This window comes from Eumetopias jubatus, unplaced genomic scaffold (assembly GCF_037043125.1).
Source record: "Eumetopias jubatus isolate StellerSeaLion01/CBP00866 unplaced genomic scaffold, mEumJub1_p1.0 scaffold_4, whole genome shotgun sequence".
NCBI lineage: Eukaryota > Metazoa > Chordata > Mammalia > Carnivora > Otariidae > Eumetopias > Eumetopias jubatus.
Window position 1 is genome coordinate 91,281,504 of NW_028274810.1, and position 20,830 is coordinate 91,302,333.

At 42.5% G+C, this 20,830-nt stretch overlaps 1 protein-coding gene across 4 annotated transcripts in view; it reads left to right on the forward strand.

Moving 5' to 3' along the window:
• The window catches only part of USP48 (ubiquitin specific peptidase 48), a 93,193-nt gene extending 75,490 nt beyond the window's left edge, over positions 1-17,703 (forward strand). For all 4 annotated transcript variants that reach the window (XM_028090777.2, XM_028090778.2, XM_028090779.2 and 1 more), the window contains 6 exons: positions 2,232-2,336; positions 6,459-6,614; positions 11,722-11,847; positions 13,359-13,407; positions 16,053-16,079; positions 17,162-17,703. In XM_028090777.2, the coding sequence (XP_027946578.1) occupies positions 2,232-2,336; positions 6,459-6,614; positions 11,722-11,847; positions 13,359-13,407; positions 16,053-16,079; positions 17,162-17,184 (486 nt within the window). In that variant the 3' untranslated portion in view covers positions 17,185-17,703. The remainder of the gene's footprint in view (positions 1-2,231; positions 2,337-6,458; positions 6,615-11,721; positions 11,848-13,358; positions 13,408-16,052; positions 16,080-17,161) is intronic.
• The last annotated feature ends 3,127 nt before the right edge of the window (positions 17,704-20,830 follow it).

Sequence of the window (20,830 nt, forward strand, 5' to 3'; positions counted from 1 at the left end):
TTGCCAGGGTTGGTGTGGGAGGGTGAGTGAAAGGAGTGAAGAGATCAAGAGACAACTACCAGTTATAAAATAAGTCATGGCTTTATAGAGTGTGTAATGTATGTATATAGTGGTTATAGTCAACAATAATTATATCGCAAGATTGAAAGTTGCTTAAAAAGTAAATCTTAAAAGTTCTCATTACCAGAAAACAATTTTTGTAACTTTATATGGGTGGCAGATGGGAACCAGCGTTATTTTTGTGATCATTTCACAACATATACAAATGTCAAATCATTGCTTTGTACACCTGAAACTGATGTAGTATTGTATATTAATTATATTTCTATTTTTATTTATTTGTCGGAGAGAGAGCACAACCAGGGGCAGTGGCAGGCAGAGGGAGAGAGGGAGAAGCAGCCTCCCCGCTGAGCAGGGAGCCTAACGTGGGACTCCATCCCAGGACCTTGGGATCATGACCCAAGCCGAAGGCAGTCAGTTAACCACCTGAGCCACCTAGGCGCCCTATATTTCTATTTTTAAAAAAGATCTAGAACACCCAATCAAAAAAAACAGGAATAAACCCATAAATTCATAAGATGATTACACAGGAATGAGTGTTTTTGAAGAAAATCTGGCAGGGTAAAGTCGGAGACTGACAAGTGGAGGTAGGTAGCAGTGTCAGATGGGAAATGGACAAGAAACAGGTCTTGGAGTTGTTTACCTGAGTGTCTACTACAGAGGGCCAGCCTGTGAAGGGTACTTCAGGCAGAGGGATAAGCCTCATATGCTTAAGCAGTAGAGTCCCTCATGTGTAGAGCAGCTCTGTCCAGTAGAGCTTCCTGTAGTGATAGAACTGTTCTTTGTTTTCACTGTATGCTGTAGTAGCCAATAGCCACATGTGACTGTGGCTATGGTGACTAAGGAACTGAATTTTTTTTTTAAGATTTTATTTATTGAGAGAGAGCACATGAGAGGAGGGAGGGTCAGAGGGAGAAGCAGACTCCCTGCTGAGCAGGGAGTCCAATGCGGAACTCGATCCTGGAACTCCAGGATCATGACCTGAGCCAAAGGCAGTCACTTAATCAACTGAGCCACCCAGGCACCCAGGAACTGAATTTTTAATTCATTTCAATTTAAACAGCCACATACACACACCGACTACCATAGGGGGACAGCAGTACTCTAACGTGAGTTCTCTTCCAATGAAGGATAGTGATAAGGGAGCAAGGGACAAATCCTATCACATTTTATACATCATACCAAGGATTTGGGCTTTTATTCAGAGTATAGATGTAAGCCATTGGAGAGGGGCAAGCAAGGTCATGGTGTGAATAGATTCATGCTTTAAAGAGGTGACCCTGGCCATTCTGTTTGGAATTGGCAGGGACAGAACGGGAATAAGGATGGCCAGTATAGAGTCTCTTGCCCTGATCTCTAAGAGTAGATGAAGGAGACAGATTTGGGTGTATTTTGGGAGCAAGGGTGCGCTGTGGATTAGATTTGGAGCATTTCTATCATATTAGGAATGGCTCTTAGGTAGATCCTGACCTAGATCTCTGGGCATGTCATTAATTTGATTCCAGGATTTTTGGAATTAGAGACTAAACTACATTTTATTTCACAACCGTTACCAAACACATGGTTTTAGGAAGATAATTTACAGATTATGCTCTTAAGGTTTTGGGTTCTGCTTCACAAGCTGAACTAAGGCCTTTATTTCCTCATTTGCTGAGAAAGTGCAGTTAACCAGTATCAATTTCTGTGTTTCCTCTAAAAGTTTGTCTTTTGTGCCTATTAGTTCATGTATACTTTGGTATCTAAAATAGTATCCAGCTTATCTAAGGTTTTAGTATTTATTTTGAGTTTTATAACAGTATTTCATAATGTAAAAGCATTTCCTCCATCCTTCCTTGTCTCGGTCTTAAGGAAGTATTGTGGCTCCTCCTGTCTGCATGGTTTGACAGTCCCCATGCTAGCTAAAATTTAGAGCATCTTTGAACTGCAAAATAACATCATTGTAAAAGCCCAGTAATAATAATTCTTCTGCAGATAATGCTTATGTTTATGGTGACCACATTAGACATGAGTAAATCCTAGGATAAAAACTGGTATGTTAAAAGAGTACAGGAACCAGCCCTTGAGTCTCCATCCTCTGCCGGGTCTGTTATCCCCCAGTGAGAAAGCGCCCACACCCTCCATAGCCTGCCCTGCACAGGTCCAACCATCTTCTTGTCTGTGTTTGCATTCAGGTGATGAAGGATTCAGCTCCGGAGCTGAATGTGAGTAGTTCTGAAACAGAGGAGGATAAGGAAGAAGCTAAACCAGATGGAGAAAAAGATCCAGATTTTAATCAAGTATGTGTCGAAGCTGCTTTTTATTGTCTTACCTTCCGTCGTTCTGAAAGCAGCCACTCCAGGTCCCTGGAAATTGCTCCATCCCTTCCATGGGACATTGGTTCTCAGCTCCCTTCTTTGTTTGCCCTCTTGGCTTAGTTTTCATGGCTTGCAGTGGCAACCCTGATTTCTCTCAAAAAGCCATGAACTGCATTATTCCAGAATTAATATATTTGTTGCTAGTGAGTAAGAAAGGTTAAAATACAATACAATGATGAAATCTTTTGCTGGAAAAGAAGACTAAAACGAGATCCATATCTTGGTTTATTGTTTAATCATGGATTATTTAAGTATGAAAACATTGACTCAGTTTCCTTCATTACAAACAAAATATACTATGGTCTTACTAATGGAGTTTATAGAAGAGATTTCTGCATTTCTTAAAGTGTTACTCAAATGACCAGTCGGCATTCGTCTTTTGTATTTCATTATGATAAATTTAATCTTTTTCTCCTAAAATTATCTGTTTTCTGTGTATTTTGTTATGGTTTTCTATCCCACTTATTTGGTTGCTTGATTATATTCTGCATATTCATAGTGTTATTGGAGAAAAGTAACTTAAGAACAGGAAATAACATGGGAATATGGTTGATACAGGGTGTCGGTAAGTTTCACCTGAAAAACTCAGACCACTGTGTTTCAGGGTATTTTATGGATACCTTAAATTCATGGAATTTCTACTCTATTAGAGTTTAGGTTTAACAGATGAGACATGTATTTTCTTCCTTTACTGCTAAAATACAGTAGTTAAATTATGGTTAACCTTCTCCTTGAAGGAATAAAAGTGTTAAAATGGCCATCTGCTGTATCTGAATCTGTTACAGAGCAGAGCTATCTGGGCTTGTTGGGCTGTCTGTACACACTGATACTGTTACTTCATTTTCAACATTAAGAAAGTTTGAAAAGCCCTCTTGACTACAATCTTGGTCTCCCAGAGGTAAATGTTACTTGTAGTTTTCCAACCGGTACAGAGAGATAGCCCCATTTGTTTTCCATGGCTTGTTGGATCTCCTAAAACGATCACTGTGAATACCTGTGAAAAAGGATAAAATTGCACACTTTGTGCACCACCCTGCTGACCATGATCCACCACTCATTCAAATTTGTGCTTCAGTCAGCCAGCACTGGAGAGCCTCCTTGGTTCAGAAATAGCCAAACTTATACATTTTACAGGAATGCAGACTGAATTTTGATGGGACATTATAAATACTGTGCTTATTCAGACCTTTGTAGATACAGGTCTTAATGTTTCTTGGGATGGTTTTTGAGATGGTCCCTTGATTGGAGTTTGCAAACATATCTTTGTGGCCAGTTTCTAACCGTATTTGTCATCAACTCTTCTCATGTCCCCATCGCCTCAGACCATCTATCTTGGCAAGGCAGAGATCCACAAACTAGTTTGTTTGCTCATTTTGGTTGCTACATTAAAATCTCCTGAGTATTGGGCGGTGAACATATCCACCAGACTTACGACACTATTCTCTTGCATTGCTTGGCTGGCAGTACAATATTGTGTTAATGATTATGTCTTGGAAGTATAGTTTAATAATCAGTTGGAAATCTCATCTTTTTTCAAGTCAGTTGTCACTCATTTTTTGTTCTTCTGGGAAACTTCATAAATTACTTTGTAAAGCTTGATAAGTATCTTTATATTGTCTGTCCTTAGCTTCTGTTTCAAGCTTTGCTATTCAGCCTGAGTTATTTAGAAAACTTTTTATATTTTCAAGTGATTTAGATTTTGGGGAAGCCAGTTTTTTTGAATGTCTAGTTTTATTCATTGTGGTTATAACCACAGCAGTTTTTAAAGAGTTGATGTAGAATTACTCTTCTCAGTTGTGGAGGACAACAGATTTCATATTTACAAATATGATAGAGAATGATGGGAAACATTGCCTTTTATGCTGTGATTTCTTTTATATGTACATTATAATTTTCTCCTGTCTTCCCTCTCCTTGTTTAGATATTGTAATACTCTAGAGTGTTTTAAATATTTTATCCCTCAAAAAAATCTCATGTGACCTTCCTTTAGAAGAGTAGATGGTCCGGGAAGAATGTCATGCCTTTCAGAAGTTCAGCATCTTGACATTTTCTTTGTAACGTGTTACGGTATCTCAGTACATGGAGAGCATCTGCAATTGCTGATTTAAATCCCCATAATAGGAAATGATGCATCTCTGCTTGTCCTTAATGGGGAGGAACAAATCCCCCTTTTTCCTCTAAGCTAGATCAACCCGGTCTCTTTGACTTTGACCTTTTCTACAATTCAGGTTAATGATGCACCCAGTGTTGGATATCACTTAGGTAATGGAAAGCCGTCTAAAAGCAGTGGGCTGTTTTTTGTCAGATAAGTTGGATTTAAATTATGTGTATTTTTATTTTTTTAAATTCTGGGAGAAGCTTTTAGACCCATTTAAAATCAGAGCCATTAAAAAAAATATGTATCTTGCTCAGTGTGTAGGGATTTGTTATTTGGTTGTGTTTTGTATTTCTAAAGTAAAATTTTATTTCGTTGTAGGTATTTTTATTCCTAGTTGTGGGACTTAGGTGCAGCTTGACCTTTCCTTTGAATATTTGAGATTGGGTAAAATGATTAACTTTTTATTTATTTATTTTTAACTCCCCTTCCCACGTAACGTACTGTTCACGAATCTTAGAACTAATCACCTGTGTATCTCTGTAGACTCGGGGCTAGAGCTGAACCTCGCTTTGCGTGGCACCTAGTCAGCGGGTGTCCCCCTGAACCAGTGCTTTTCTGGGCTTGCATCCTGATCTTCCCCTGCTTCGTAAATCTCTGGAACTCTGTTAGTAATGAGTATGTGGCATCTGTGTCCATAATGACCCCTAAACCGCTCTGCCCTTGCACAGCTAACACTCAGTGACAACTGCCGAAACCAGAGCCAGGGCCTGGGGGTTACCTCATCCAGATTTAATTAAAGCAGGGGGAAAAAATTGTTTAAGGAATCTTGTTTCTCTCATTCCTTGGCCTGGTTCACAGAAGACTCCTGATGGTTAACCTCCTCAATGAGGCTTTTACGGGAGTGTTGTAGAAAGACATTTGGTCCTTATCTATCATTTTTTTTGAAGACTGCTGCATTATGAATTCTGTACCCATATGTATGCCTGTACATTTTGCCAAATTCTGTTCAGGTAGATGGTGTCCATCATGACTTTTCACCTCTAAATACTTAAACCAACATAAATAAGACAGTGTCCTATTACCCGGACTCAAATTTTTCAAGGTACCCCAAATACGTCCAAATGATGTTTTCCCCTCAAACTGGCATGCCATCAGGGTATACATTTACTGTATCTAGAACATTGGTCCCACCTCCGCACCCCCTTTCTTTTTGTCTTTGACATTGACTAGACACCAATTTGATTTCTTACAGATTGTCCCATATCCTGGATTCAGCTGATTGCCTCCTTATATTACTGATGTTCCTTTGTTACTCTGTTCTCTATATTTTCTGTCTATTGGAAATAGGATCTAAATGTTTGATTAGATTCAAGGGTAACAGTATTGCAAGAATATTTCACAGTCAAAGCTATTTCGTGATCCTGTCAAGCACAATGTGTCATCCTGTTTTTAGTTAAACGAAGTTTGATGTCTTTATTAATATGTTTTAAAGTTCTCAGCTGCTTCTACTTAGCTTCCATGCCATTCTCAAGGGAAGAAAATGTTTAATACAAACGTTAGAATTCAGGTTGTTTATGAATTAAATTTAGCAATCTTAAAGTTCTTTAGTTTATCATATGTGTGTTTTTCTGATTTAAGGTCACACATACCATTTTGCTCTTAAATGTCCTTTCTATAAAATTTTTTTCTTTTTAAATCCTGGAGCTTGCATGCAGTGAGAGAGGTATAGCTCGCTTATTTCCTCCCCCCCCCCCCCCCCCCCCCCCCGTTTTCTGTGAGCCTGCTATGTACGGACCTCCCGGGAGTTTCTACTCACTGTTGACACTGAACTTCAAATGGTTAAGGAACCGATAAATAAACCAGTTTTGCCTACTTGATGTACTTAAGAGCATGGGTCACAGAATGGATAATTTCAGCGCTTTGTTTGTTTTGGATCTTTATTATAGAGCAACGGAGGAACAAAGCGGCAAAAGATAACCCATCAAAATTATATAGCCTATCAAAAGCAAGTCATTCGGCGCAGTATGCGACATAGAAAAGTCCGTGGTGAGAAAGCACTTCTTGTTTCTGCTAATCAAACATTAAAAGAATTGAAAATTCAGGTGAGGAAAATTAACAACTTTTGTTTAAGTATGCTCTGGACCTCGACTTTCATGAATTCCTGCTTTCCCCTATGTTTATATACATCTGTTTTCTTTCATCATCGGCCATTTTAACCTCTATATGCTCATAGTATCAATGCATTGAGAGGGGATTCTTTTGATTTCACAATAATGCCTAAATTGAAATAACTCTTTCTTTTAGAAAGACATAAAGGTTTCAAAATAGCCGGGAATCAGGGGCACCTGGCTGGCAGTAGTTGGTAGAGCATGTGACTCCTCAGGGTCATGAGTTCAAGCCCTTTGCTGAGCATAGAGACCATGTAATTGAAAAATAAATTAAAAAGTTTTTTAAACCAGATAGAATAACCAAGAATATTTCTGTGAAGGTGAGAGTGGTTCGGATTGTGAAAACTTGAGCAGGCTCTGAGTAGCTTTCCATAATGAGAAACAGAGCCATTTAACTTGTTGCATGCTGAGGTTGTTCCAGAATCATCGTTCCCTCGCCTTATCATGCCTTGTGTTTTCCTTTGACCCCTTGATAGGTATTCGAGCCTATTACCAAGATGTGCTGTGAAACGTAAAGGGAATTAAAAGGCAGTTACTTGATTGTTGATTCACTCCAATGAGTCAGGAATTCTATCACAATATTTTTGGTGTTAGAGAAGTCTCCTTGCTAAAATTTTAAAGTTACCTTTCTTTACCACCTCTTTATGGGGTGGTGTTTTCCAAATTGGTTTTTGAAGATTCATATTAGATCTTCTCCTCCCCATCCCTTCCCCTGCCCTCCCCCAAACAAGCATTGGTTTGCACATCAGTTCAGTGAATTCAAGTAGGCATTATGAAAATACTTCTTGATTTTGTTATTTCTTGGTATCAATACAAAAGTAGTATAAATGAGCATGGCAATGGTGTGTCCCAAAACCTAGGCAAGGGGGGCTGATAAGTTCAAGATGTACATGAAGAAAATCTGGCCGCTAATCTGTTTCAGGCACTGATACATATCCAAAAAGTTGACCAAACTTCCCTCTTTGCTACTTTCATGTGGCATAGTTTACTGGTTCTGCATTTTTTCTTGCTGCTGATATTTATCATTGTAATTGAGGCAAAAATACAGGCTTCCTTTGAGGGTGTTATATGTTCCAGATTGTCCTGGGAACAGTATTTCCCTTGGTTGAACCCACGGCTCTGAAAATAAAGTATTGGCATAATATCTTTACTCTGTTATTGTACCTTTTACATCTAAGAAAACTTGTTTCTGTCACCGGATTTTTGCCTGTCAGTGGTAAACCTCGAACATTCAAAACCTTTAAATTACAAAAAGAGCCCCTGTGGATAAAGACATTCAAAAAGCCTGTGCTGCTTTCTGCTTTTATTATGGACTACCATTTTTTGAAGAACAAATCAAAAGTCAGCAGAAATATCCTCTGTAGAGGAGCATGTTACCTGCACCAAGCTGCTGTTTGAAGTGAGCCACAGTTCAAATGAAACCCCCGATATTCTCTTCCTGGATGGGTCCTTTGCAGTGTCCTTCCTCCCGCGCCCCCCACCTGGGCTTTGAAGGCACTGTGATCCGGAGTCAAAACAAAGGGCAGTGAAATGTAATTTTTCCTCGCTGCTCAGTGGTAGTGGCTTTGAATCCTTCCACTAGACCTGACGTTTTGCCTGGCAGTCTGGCTAGCATTTGGATTTGTAGTGGGCATGAGTGTGACCCTTGGTTAGTGGTGATCGTGAGTTGTTGTTTTTTGTTTTTTTTTAAGTATGTAATGCTTTTTTTTTTTTTTTTTTTTTTTATTTCATGGAGCCTTTGAGGGATATTACATTTCCAATAGTGGTGGTCGTGAGTTGTTTTTTTTTTTTTTTTTTTTTTAAGTATGTGATGCCCTTTTTTTTTATATATATTTCATGGAGCCTTTCCTCTGAGGGATATTACATTTCCAAGTTAATAGGAGGACAACCTTTGTAAAATTGTAAATGTTTTATTCTGGACAAGCCCATTTACAGTTGCTTAAAACCTTAAGAAGCTTGCTTTCCCTGATTATTAATTCATCCACCTCTGATACCGTAAAGTAAATGGAAGTACAATTGATTCATCTCCTTTCACAGAAGATGTTTGGTGTTTAATTGTATTATTTCATTTTCCCAAAGATAGGTTTTGAGCGGGTGATGTTGCCTGCCGTAGAGAGGAGGAAATGTTGGCCCAGAGGTTAAATGGCTGGCAGCTGAAACCACTGTCCCTGGGTTTCCTTATTTTAGCAACCCCCACCCCAACCACCCCAGCCCTATAGCAAGCAGTCCAGAGCCACTCCCCGCTAGGGAACAGGGCTCTCGTTGTTCCTCGTGTGCTCCGTAGATCAGGGATGCTGCACCTGCTTGATAAACAGGCCCATATAAGAGTGATTATACTCAGGCGTTTTTATGGTTTGTGAATTACTGTACCGAAGGCCTCCATCCATGCCTTTGACTGTCCCATTCCCTCATTCTGAAAGAGCATTTTCTCCTCACTAGTGAGTACTTGTTTATCTCCCATCGGCCCCCTTCTACAGACCTGTCTATGCCTCCAGCTGTCCAACTGACTCTTTCCTCTGTCCTCCCCAGATCTGACATGTGCTTTCTGCCACCATCTAGGCTACATCGTTCTGCCCTCGCTCTCTGAACCCCTCCAGGGTGGGATTACTCACTCACTTTTACATTTCCAGCATGGAGCAAAGCATTCAACTCATGTGGCTTCTTAACAAAAGCGTCATTAGTTGTTGAATGAAGTTCATTAAATGTCCTTGTCTGTGTCCTCAAAACATAAAGCACTGAGCATCAGCCCCTCAGTGAGTGTGCTCGTGGCCGGAGGTATTTGCTTTGTCCACCCTCACGGGGTTTTGGGATGTGAGCAGGTGTTCCTGCAGTCCAGCAGCTGTGACATTGCCCACATTAAATTGGCCCTGGACACCTCCACTGAAACTCCTTCTTCCTCCTGGGTCTCCTTTGTTAACCCGGGGCTGGTTACTTCTGCCTGTGTGCTGGGCTGGCTTTGGTAGAAGTGTCCTGGTAGTACTTCTTACTCACCAGAAATACGTGTATTGATGCACAGGCAGATCATTGATGATATCAGTGCACATGAACCACAGATCCATCTCTGGCTTTTGTGTTGTGTGTGTGTGGTTTTTTTTTTTAAGATTTTATTTATTTATTTGACAGAGCGCGCGAGCGCACACACAAGCAGGGGGAGCAGCAGGCAGAGGGAGAAGCAGGCTTCCCCCGGAGCAAGGAGCCCGATGCGGGTCTTGATCCCAGGACCCTGGGATCATGACCTTGAGCCGAAGGCAGACACTTAACCGACTGAGCCACCCAGGCATATCCCGATCCATCTCTATCTGTTTTCCAGGAGCTGTTATCCTTTTGCTAAGTGCAGTTAAAATTCTGACCTAACAGAGAGGAGGCCAGCGTTGTTGTCCTTGTTCCTATTTTTCTGTATGCCGTTATTAAAATCACATTTCTGGTCATGATCTTCTTGGCTTGAAAAGCTCTTGGGCTCTATTATACACACAGTTGGCTCAGATCTGCTTTGTCTTTCCAGAATCAGAGAGTAGAGGAGTAGAGTGCGTATAAAGGTGGAATAGTTTTCCCACAACATCATAGATATTGGAGCAATAAAACATACATGTCATAAGATATATGAAGCATTGAATAAGTTATGAAGCATAAAATGAATACTCTGATTTAGAGGGGGGATGGGCAGAGCAAGAGAGTCTTTTTTTTTTTTTAAGATTTATTTATTTATTTGACAGAGACACAGCGACAGAGGGAACACAAGCAGGGGGAGTGGGAGAGGGAGAGGCAGGCTTCCCGCCGAGCAGGGAGCCTGATGCGGGTCTCGATCCCAGGACCCTGGGACCATGACCCGAGCTGAAGGCAGACACTTAACGACTGAGCCACCCAGGCGCCCCAGAGCAAGAGTCTTAAGTCGACTCCACACTTAGCGCAGAGCCCGATGCAGGGCTCGATCTCACAACCCTGAGATCTCAAATGTGTGCTGAAACCAAGAGTCACTCAACAGACTATGCCACCCATGTGCCCCTAAAATGAATATTCTTGAACTCACCCTCCGAAGTTTACAAATTAGAACCTCTCATTGAAGGTGCCTGTGTGCTCCTGTCCAAGGCCAACTCGTCCTCGCCCGCCCACTGGTAATTACTATCCAGAAATGATGAAAATAAGACATTTTTGTGATGTTGAAAAAATGTGTATTATGCATAACAGTGTTTCTTAATGTATTTACTTTTTTTTTCTGAATGTATTTCATTTTTAACAATTGGCTTGAATTAGGACGGGGTATATGGTCCCTTAAGAAATGCCTGTTTTGATTCCAAAACAGAGGCAAGACTGTTTAAGAATATACAGCAATCTCAAGGGCTGAATTACACAGTCTAGGCTTGCTAAAGGAATTAAAACCGAAAGAAGAATCCAAATGGCCTGTTGGTTAATTTAAAGATGGTCTTATGAAAGAATTTGGACTTGACTTGACAAAAGAATGTGGTACCTGGGGGCATGATGAGAGTGACCGTGATTTCCTTGCCCAGGACTTAAAACCAGAGGAACTGTCAGCGTGCTTCACCCTCTGCTCCTTCAGTTTGCCCACACCCCCCTCTGGGGGAGGCGGCAAGGTGCCAAACAAAAGGATCTGTGGGGTGCGCCTGGGTGGCTCAGATGGTTGGGCGTCTGCCTTCGGCTCAGGTCATGATCCCGGGGTCCTGGAATCGAGCCCCGCATCAGGCTCCCTGCTCAGTGGGGAGTCTGCTTCTCTCCCTCCTCATGCCCTCTCTGTATCTCTGTGTCTCAAGTGAATAAATAAAAAAATCTTAAAAAAAAAAAACACAAAAGGATCTGTGGGTATAAGTGTTCTCTAGCAGATCTCCTAAGGGTGTTCCCAGATATGCTAGGATTATAGTCTTAGTGGGCGTGTAGCCAGTGGGCTGACTGTAAAGAGTAGTATCTTTTGTAGTCTGAAGACTTGTTTGTTTGTTTTTTTTTTAAAGAATTCATGTGTTCATTTATTCAAATAGGGTGTAAGTCTCAGTATTTTGCCTTATACAGACTTTCTTTTGTATTGGCACAGATCATGCATGCGTTTTCAGTTGCTCCTTTTGACCAGAATCTGTCAATCGATGGAAAGATTTTAAGTGACGACTGTGCCACCCTCGGCACCCTTGGCGTCATTCCCGAATCTGTCATTTTGTTAAAGGTAGGTAACGGCTCCTTACCTGAGGAAATTCTAGAAGGTTTTGATGACCACCCATGTGTAACCTACTAGTGACAATGGTTAAGGTTGCCTCTGGGCCTCAGCAGGGTGTGGTAATAAGCGAGTGCCGTGAGTTTTTGCTGGCTTCTGGATTCTCCAGCTCTGGCTGAGCCACAAGAGACTGAGAGGAGGTCCAGACGTCGTTGGTTCTTGTGGGGTTTTCATAATTTTTGTTAAAAATAATAGATACAGATTCAGGCTCTGCCGAAACTTCTGGATCAGCAGAATTACTTAACCATACTTCTGTGAAAGCATCCTCTCTTTTCCTTCATCTTAGAAGTACCAGCCAGTCAAGCTAGGAAACAAATATAAGACACGAGGTTTGGCCACAACAGTCAAAATACTTTTGGTTGTCTTAATGGGATTCTTGTTCAGGCCATGGAGATTGACTTTGGGTGGAGTAGATTTAGGAGAGGTAGAAAGTGTTTTAGAAAGGAGGGCTATCTGAGAGGTTGTCAAAGAAAAAAAGCCATTGAGCCAGCCTCGCTTAGCCCAGTTCTTGCCTTACTCCCTCCCTACGGGCTGGGTTTCATCACTTCCCTTTGCCTCTTTGGTTTCTCAGCTAGAAGTATCCCCACTGTGCCAGACACCACTGTGGTAGAAGCTTTGTCAGGTTTTTGAACTGTGAAATGCATGCTTTTCATACCCTGAAGCCTTAGTTCTGTGGAGATCCAGTTAGGCCCTGAAACGGGGAGGCACATCCATCCCCACTCCTTCACATATCCGCGCACCCCCCTCCTACCACCCACCCCTCCTTCTCTTCCCCTTTTGCTTGTCTTGCAACTGTAGGTTCTGTGGAATTATTTTGAAAACCTAAAGTTGCCAAGTCCTTAAGGACCCTCCTAGGTCCAAAATTCTCGAAACAGCCCATTTTAATCAAAGGGCTTGCACTTCAGGCGGGCAGCTAGAGTCCACGCTGGTCATTGGCCTCCACCCGTGCAGCTCATCCTGCCGCAGGCTTGCGCTCTGTGTTGGCTTCCATCCTGAAGAGGCAAGGGGTGCTCTGTTCCTGGTGTGAGGATGGATACAAATGTCTTTTTCAGCTAACCTATTTTTGGGGAACCAGTCTGACTTGGTTTCCACCTAACTCACTCTGTCACCGTCACCGCTGGCTTCCTAGCTCCTATCATTTCAATCTGCGTTTAGAAATCTCAGGGGATCTAAACATTTCCATTTCGAAAAGTGTTTTTAGGAGCAGGAAAACAGTGACACAGATAATGTACAGTTTTGACGGTGATGGGTCTAGACCTACATTGTTGGCAGCGGCATCCTCTGTTAGTCCTGGACATCGCTGGCTGTGCCCGAAGCCTGTTCTCTACTAGTGCTTTGCATCTTTGTCTGTAGCCAGACACTCGTCGCCTCCTGGGCCCGACCCTTGTGACGAGGTTCTGGCCTGCTCCTGCTCCAGGCTGTCGGTCCCCGAGGTTTTGAATTGTTTTTCTTTGTCTTCCTAGGCTGATGAGCCAATTGCGGATTATGCCGCAATGGATGACGTCATGCAAGGTAAAGACAAACTTGTTGGAGGAATTTCTTGCCTAACTTGTTAGAATGAGGGGGCATTATACCTAATGCAGCTTTTACTTTTAACTTTGAAAAAAGTTCTGTGTGTTGATAGGGTGGGATCTTACAGCGTTTATCTTAGAAGCTCAGAGAAAGAGAAAGGTGCGTACAAAAATTGGGGAAATGGAAAGCCGAGAAGAGTAGTAATTATTTAGCTGACCTGAGGAAACCGGCTCACAGGTAAGTCTGCAGATGGAAGAGGTCTGCAAGAAGCAAAGTTGATTCAGATTGCAGAGCCTGTGACCAGAAGGAGGGCGACCGCTCAACAGCCCCTCCTTGACAACCTGTCACTGCTCCTTCCCCCACCTGTGCCTCATGCGCCCACCGAGGGTGTGCGTCTCAGCTCTTCGAACAACTTAAACCACAGAGGTGAGAATGAGGCTGTTCGTAGCACATAGGGAGAGTACCCCTAGCTTTTTGTTCAGAAGCTGGCAGCTACCTCTACCTCCCACACAGGAGGGAGGAGATCCCACTCGGGGGATAGTGGCCAATTCAAGGAAGTCACCTACAGATGTCTATTTTTATAAAGTGGTTCATCTTCCAGGTACCCTTCAGGGAAGCCCCCCCAGCACCCCCTGAACAGAGTCCTCACACTTCAGTAGGTAGGAGAGGCAGCTCCAGACCACCATGCAGTAGAGGATTGAGAGCATGGAACCGAAAGTTGTCTGTCAGCAGACTAAAAAAAAAAAGGAACCCAGAGGAAGCAGTTGATGCAGAAAGCATAAGGAAGCTTAAAAATTAAGTATACGTAATACAGAGAGACCACATAGCCAGGGGGCTAGATAGAAGGAACATTCAGAGAACAGAAAGGGATTCCTGAAATTAAAAAATGATTGCACCAAGGGCGTGGTACCATAAGAGAAAAATCTAGGGTTGGGAGGATCCTAAAAACATCCAGAGATGCAAAGGAAAATGAGTCACATTCATAGGATAAAGAGTCAGGAAGACAGGTGCATGGAGCTGTGCCCACAGGCTTCTGAGGAAAATTGAATTCCAGTCAGAATTCTACAACTAGACAGACTTTATTCTGCCCTCACATGTGATGGCTCTTTGTGAACACATGTGAGGCCTCAAAACACTTCTCTCCCGTGCACCGTTGGCCAAGATCCTATGGAAGGGTGTGTTCCTCTGAAGCAAGAGTGTAAGTCAAGAAAGATTTGAATGGTGGAACAAAAAAGTAGGGATCCAACATAGGAAAAATGCCCTAGAAGATGGTGAAGGGAAATCCTGGAAGAGAAGCTGTGTGGCAGGTGGCGTGAGTATCCCCAGTCCAGATCACAGCCAGGGGCGGAGGGTGTCCGTGGGGCAACATGGAAGTGATGGGTGGCTGTCTCGAGGTTTACACGTTTTTAAAAGAGCTTCTGCTTGAATTGGAGATGGTACAGAGAAAATGGAAGTCATAAATAAGGTAGCAGTTACCAAGACCAAAAAAAAAAAAAAAAAAAAAGTCCTACAAAACAGTAAATATAACCAAGGTACATGAAGGGGTTCGACTGTGGGCCCTGTTCATGGAGTTGCATACCGGAGACCCACTGGCTTGAAAATTATCTCTCTCTGTATGACAGATGGGTTAGGGGGCCAGTGACACGTAAGAGCTGGTAGACAAACTAAATGTTTATCTTTTGTTGAGGAAGTTAGTAGATATCATCTAAAGTTAGGAAGTAACAATATAGTTGACCCTTGAACAACATGGCTTTGAACTGTGAAGGTCCACTCATACATGGTTTTTGTTTTTCAGTAAGTGTACGTACAGCACTGTAAATGTATTTTCTCTTAAGATTTTTTTTTTTTTTAACATTTTTCTCAGGGCGCCTGGGTGGCTCCATCGGTTAAGCTTGTCTTGACTTCGGCTCGGGTCATGATCTCAGGGCTCTGGGATCAAGGCTGAGTCTGCTTTAGGGTTCTCTCTCTCCCTCTTCCTCTGTCCCTCCCCCAGTTGCCCTCTTCTCTCTTCAATGTTTAAAAAAGAATAGTAACATTTTTTTTTCATTAGCTTACTGGATTGTAAGAATACGGTCTATAATACATACAAGATACAAAATTTGTGTTGCATGACTGTTCTCAGGAAAGCTTCCAGGCAACTTTTGGGGGAGTCCAAAGCTAAATGTAGATTTTTGACCATGCAGTGAGCCAGTGCCTCCAACCCCGAGTTGTTCCAAGGGTGAACTGAGTAAGCATATTATCTGGAAGTAAAGTGCAGAAGAAAGCGCTGCCCGAGTCTAAGGTGGTTCGTTCTAGAGTGTGGGAATGGAGGGAGGCGGGGGAGAGCAGCTCCAGAGGGCATCACATGGCTTTCTCCAGGCCTACCTCCCCTGGTGTCCTACAAAAGCTCTCTCCAGTTACAACCATTTCTCTGCTATATTTGACTTTTCAAATGATGGACCTGTATTGCTTTGAAAATAAAACAAAACAGAAAGACTTTATTCTCACCCAAAACTTCAAAGGTAATGATTATGGGTGAGTAAGGTAATTAGAAGTTATTTTAAACTTTTTGTCTTTAGGCATCGAAGTGACCTTACTGTTGTCTGTCTCAGCAGTTTTTTCATTTTGGAATTATTTTTTTTCTCTGTCTCTTTCTTTTTTTCTAGTATGTATGCCGGAAGAAGGGTTTAAAGGTAAGTTACATTTGTCATGTTTTGTTCATGAATGTCAGAGTCCTACTGTAATTTTCTCTTAAAGCGAAGGCCATAATTTGATTTTAAAATTTAATTCAATCTGAGTCTCATGACTGAAATTAATTTTAGTTAAATGCATTTTTTATTCAAGCAGCTTCATTATCTTTTTCAGCACTCAGGCCTGAGATAGGGCCTGTGTGTTCACAGTATCTCCTGCCAGATGTCCATTCTGCTTTCCCTTTCTCATTTGGAGGGGCAGGGCCGGTGGCAAGGTTGGGGGATTAGCTACTGGCATTTCGACATTTATATTTGCCTGTTCCCAGTTCCTCTACCAGTCTCATCTTAGAGGAAAACAGTTTGTGTATCACTGGTAAGAATTAGAGGAAAGGAATTTGCTGCATTATATCCGGTTCAGTGAAAAGGTTTCGTCAGTCTGTTGAGAATCCGGGCATTTCTTGGATTATTACTTTGGATGGAGACACAGTGGAGTGTTGTCCCCTCATGGCCACTATAGTTGTGTATGCCAATAACATTTGTTAATTTGTCAAATACAGACCTTTGATATTTACAGATTTAACTGTTGCCATCTTGAATCTTTTTGGCTCACTCCAGAGGTCCGTGGCAGCTTGTGATTCTGCCAAGGAATGAATTTGAATCAGATACCAGGGGTTCTTTGCTAAAGCAAATGAGTGAGCGCAGCTACTGGCCTAAATAAAGCCTTCCTGTCAGTGCAGCTTTGTTGTCTACACGTTACCACTACAAAGAAACTCCTGATGTGGTTAAAACAAAACAAAGCAAAAAATTTCTTTATGAGAAACGGCCATCAAATGAAAGCATCAGTAAAATCTGATTAACGTGTGTGAAGATACCGCGTAGGAAACACATGGCTTTCAGCAGAAATGTGATTTAGCTGAAAGCCTGGAGTCTGCTGATATTTTTCCTTGTCTTCAACGTCAAGGGGCTGCTGTGTTCATTTGTTAAATTGGATATTCCCTGTTGATGATGCGTTCTTGGCAAATGGAATACATGAACTCTTAATTTTCAGTTCACAACTGTACCTCCACGTGTGTTTCTTTTCCCAGGTACTGGTCTTCTTGGACATTAATCTTTTGAATACTTGCTGACTTCTAAAGAAATGACCAGAAGGGAAGAGAGAAGTTTGGCATGTTAGGGCATTACCGAAAAGGTGGATTTAAGAATTAAACCATTCTATGACTCTTCCAAAAGGCAGAGAACTATTCCGAAGTGACTGTCCCAAATGCCTTATGTCAAATAAAGCAGATTGCACTGAAGGACATCAGACTTGAAGGAAATGTTTCAAATTTTATATTTAAGGGAGGGTGGTGGGTGGGAGGGGACAAGTACAGATCGAACCAGTTTAGTAGCAGTAACAGTAAATCATGTTTACATATGAGATTTATAGTCACGGGAGGGAATAAAGTTCTGTTATATTTCCTTGCTCGAGTTTCATACCAGATGCATTGGTCCATAAAGGATTTGTATCACAGTAGATGGGACAACATTCTGCTCTGAACTAAAAAGTAATTCTTTAGAGACATAACCTGCTTACCAATACCTGTCTTTGATTCATATTTTACTTTCAATAAAGCATGAAAGTGAAGAACTTGCTGTAACTGTGGAACATTGTCTTCAGATTAGCCTCCTCTCTGCGTCGGCTCCAGCACACTCACCCTACACACAGTCCACCGGTCCCTCTCTTAGTGTTGGGTCAAGGACGAGGCACCTGCCTGTCCCCTGCAGGGAGCGAGGGATGGTGTCTGGGCTTCAGTGCCTTGGCTTCCTGCATTCAGAAAGGATGACGAATGTGTAGTACCTGTGATAAGCACCTTCCTCCAGTTTGGCTCTTCATTCAGAATTGGGAGATCAAGTACACCTTGCACTTCTCAAAAATCTGACCATCTTAGAAGAAGAGTATGGTGGACTAAGTATGTTTGGATAACAACGTTTTTTATAAGAATTTATTCTTCCCATTCTCCCAAGTCTACCGTTTCTTGGATCTTGCTTCTCTTTTTGAAAGCATTCTTCTGAAATGCCCAGAAAGGAGCTTTTAAATCACTTTGTTTAAACAAGGGAAAAAAAGTGCATGGATGGGGTGTGTTTTTTGGTTTTTTTTTTAAAGATTTTATTTATTTATTTGACAGAGACACAGCGAGAGGTGGAACACAAGCAGGGCGGGGATTGGGAGAGGGAGAAGCAGGCTCCCCGCTGAGCAGGGAGCCCGATGCTGGGCTTAATCCCAGGAGCCTGGGATCATGACCTGAGCCGAAGGCAGATGCTTAACGACTGAGCCACCCAGGCGCCCCTGGGGTGTGTTGTTTTATCCAACTCAGGATTATCATTATTAGTAGAACATAACCAAAACAACATTCTTAAGAATATTGGGGGGTGGGTTCCACTGTTTTCTGCTGAGTGTATGTACATGTTTGGGGCAGAGATGCTGACTCAGGCATCTTTATTGCAAACACTTTTTTTAAATCCTTGGTTTGTGCTACGCTCCACCCTCTCTTTTCTCGCTGAAAATTTAAACTAAATGATGGGGGAGGCAGGTTTCAATGTAAGGATCGGTAACCTTGGCAGATCCGTTTTGAATGGCTATTTTTATCTGAATAATTATGGCTGTTTGGTAAAATTATGACTTCTTGCTTGTGTTTCCCCTCTGTGTTTGCAATGTCTCCAGTCTGCCCCCTGACAAGGTCGGGGGGGGGATGTTTAATGAGCCTTTGTGGGAGAGTGAGAGCTGCACACAGGACCCTTGAAAGCCATCCTAGGAACCAGCTGTTCCCGCCTTGAGGTCCGTCAGCATAGGGAGTGGACTTGGAGTTGAGATTGCAGATAGCGAATACTGAGTTTTAAGTCCCAGTCTTTTATTTCCCTCCAAAGAAATGAAGCTGGAACATAAAAGTATTAACACACCAAGCAACTTACTCTTTCCTAAGGTAAAGACTTGTGAACAAGTTCACTTAGTGCTCAGCGGAGCAGCTTCCCTTTCCCTACAAAGCAGCTATTCGGCTGAAAGTTGTTCTTTCTGGGGACTGACACAGACATGTCTATAGCCCCCAGAAATCTGATTTCTTTTTTCCAATTTGCTGTTTATGACAGTTTTAAAACGTATTACTTGAGTCTTTTCCCCTTACGCAGTGATACAAAATAACAGCCTTTTGGAAGTCTTCAGGATGACAAGCCAGTCTCTGTAGTGGCTCCCTTATTAACTGCCCAGGGGTGGGAGTGGGCTGGGTCCAGTAGGAGGCAGCGGTCTTCCTCTTGCCCCAACAACTTCCCTGTCCGACCAGCGCTACACATCAGCTGCGGTGCTGCGAAGCTTTATTGGAAATGCAGGATGGGGGCGCCTGGGTGGCTCAGTTGGTTAAGCGACTGCCTTCGGCTCAGGTCATGATCCTGGAGTCCCGGGATCGAGTCCCGCATTGGGCTCCCTGCTCAGCGGGGAGTCTGCTTCTCCCTCTGACCCTCTTCCCTCTCGTGCTCTCTATCTCTCATTCTCTCTCTCTCAAATAAATAAATAAAATCTTTAAAAAAAAAAAAAAATGCAGGACGGGCGCCTGGGTGGCTCAGGCAGTGAAGCATCTGCCTTCAGCTTGGGTCGTGATTCTGGAGTCCCGGGATCTGAGCCCCATGTTGGGCTCCCTGCTCGCTCGCTCGCGCTCAAATCTTAGGGGCGAAAAAAAAATGCAGGAGGTCAGGCAGGGTAGGGTACCTAGCTGGCTCAGCTGGTAGATTGTGTGACTCGACCTCACGGTCGTGATTTTGAGGCCCACGTTGGGTGTAGAGATTACTTAAATGCAGGAGCGTGGGCCCCAGACAGACGAGATCTGCACCCACAGGCCACTCCTATGCTCTTAGAGGTTGAGAAGCCTGGACCTGGGGCCTGGGACCTCAGACCTCTTTCCCGCCCCCAGTAGGCAGAGTTACAAAGAGATGTATGCATGTGTTTAGTGTCATTGCACTGCCACCCTCGCACTTTGTGCAGAGAAAACAGGTACAAGGTATAATCTAAAACCCAGTTCTTGGCTTTGTATTTACAAATATGTAGAGACCAGTTGTCTTATGGGCTGTGACCACACTAAAGCGCAGAGACTCTCCATCAGCTTTTTTATGCCGTGCATCAAAGCAGTTCTTGGTAGAAGGTATTATGAAGCCTGAGATTGTCCCCCTTATATTTCTGACCACTCGTTAAGCCCAAACTACTGTGTACTACAGACCACACTGGGACAGTTTGTTGACATTACCTGAAATACAGTTGCCATTTGGACATCTTCAGTCCCTGGGGACATCTTCCTGTGTATTAATGAGCCTTGTTTAGAATTACTCTTACCTTTCTGCAAAATTAAAAAGAAATGAGTGTCCCTTTATTTCCGTGAAATCCTAATCCAGAGTGAATTTGTTTGTTACTTTAACTCTCCAGTGAGTGGTCTGTGCAGTCAGGGACTTGTTGATCAGATCCTGGTTAATATTTGAAGCTGATTCTGGTACTGAAGAACCCTTTTCAAATGCCCGAGGGATGATTTATCTCTGTCTAAACAAGCTACTGAAGTGAAATGAGCATTAAAGCCTGTCCTTCCTGTTACTGAATCATGGAGGAGTATCACATCCTTTCTCTCTGGCATTGTAATGTTCTGTTTGCTCAGTGTTAAAGCGGACTGTGAACAGAGTTCAGTGTGATGAAAAGCCAGCATTTTCATTTTAAGGAGATTATCACCCCTTTGCCAACGCCT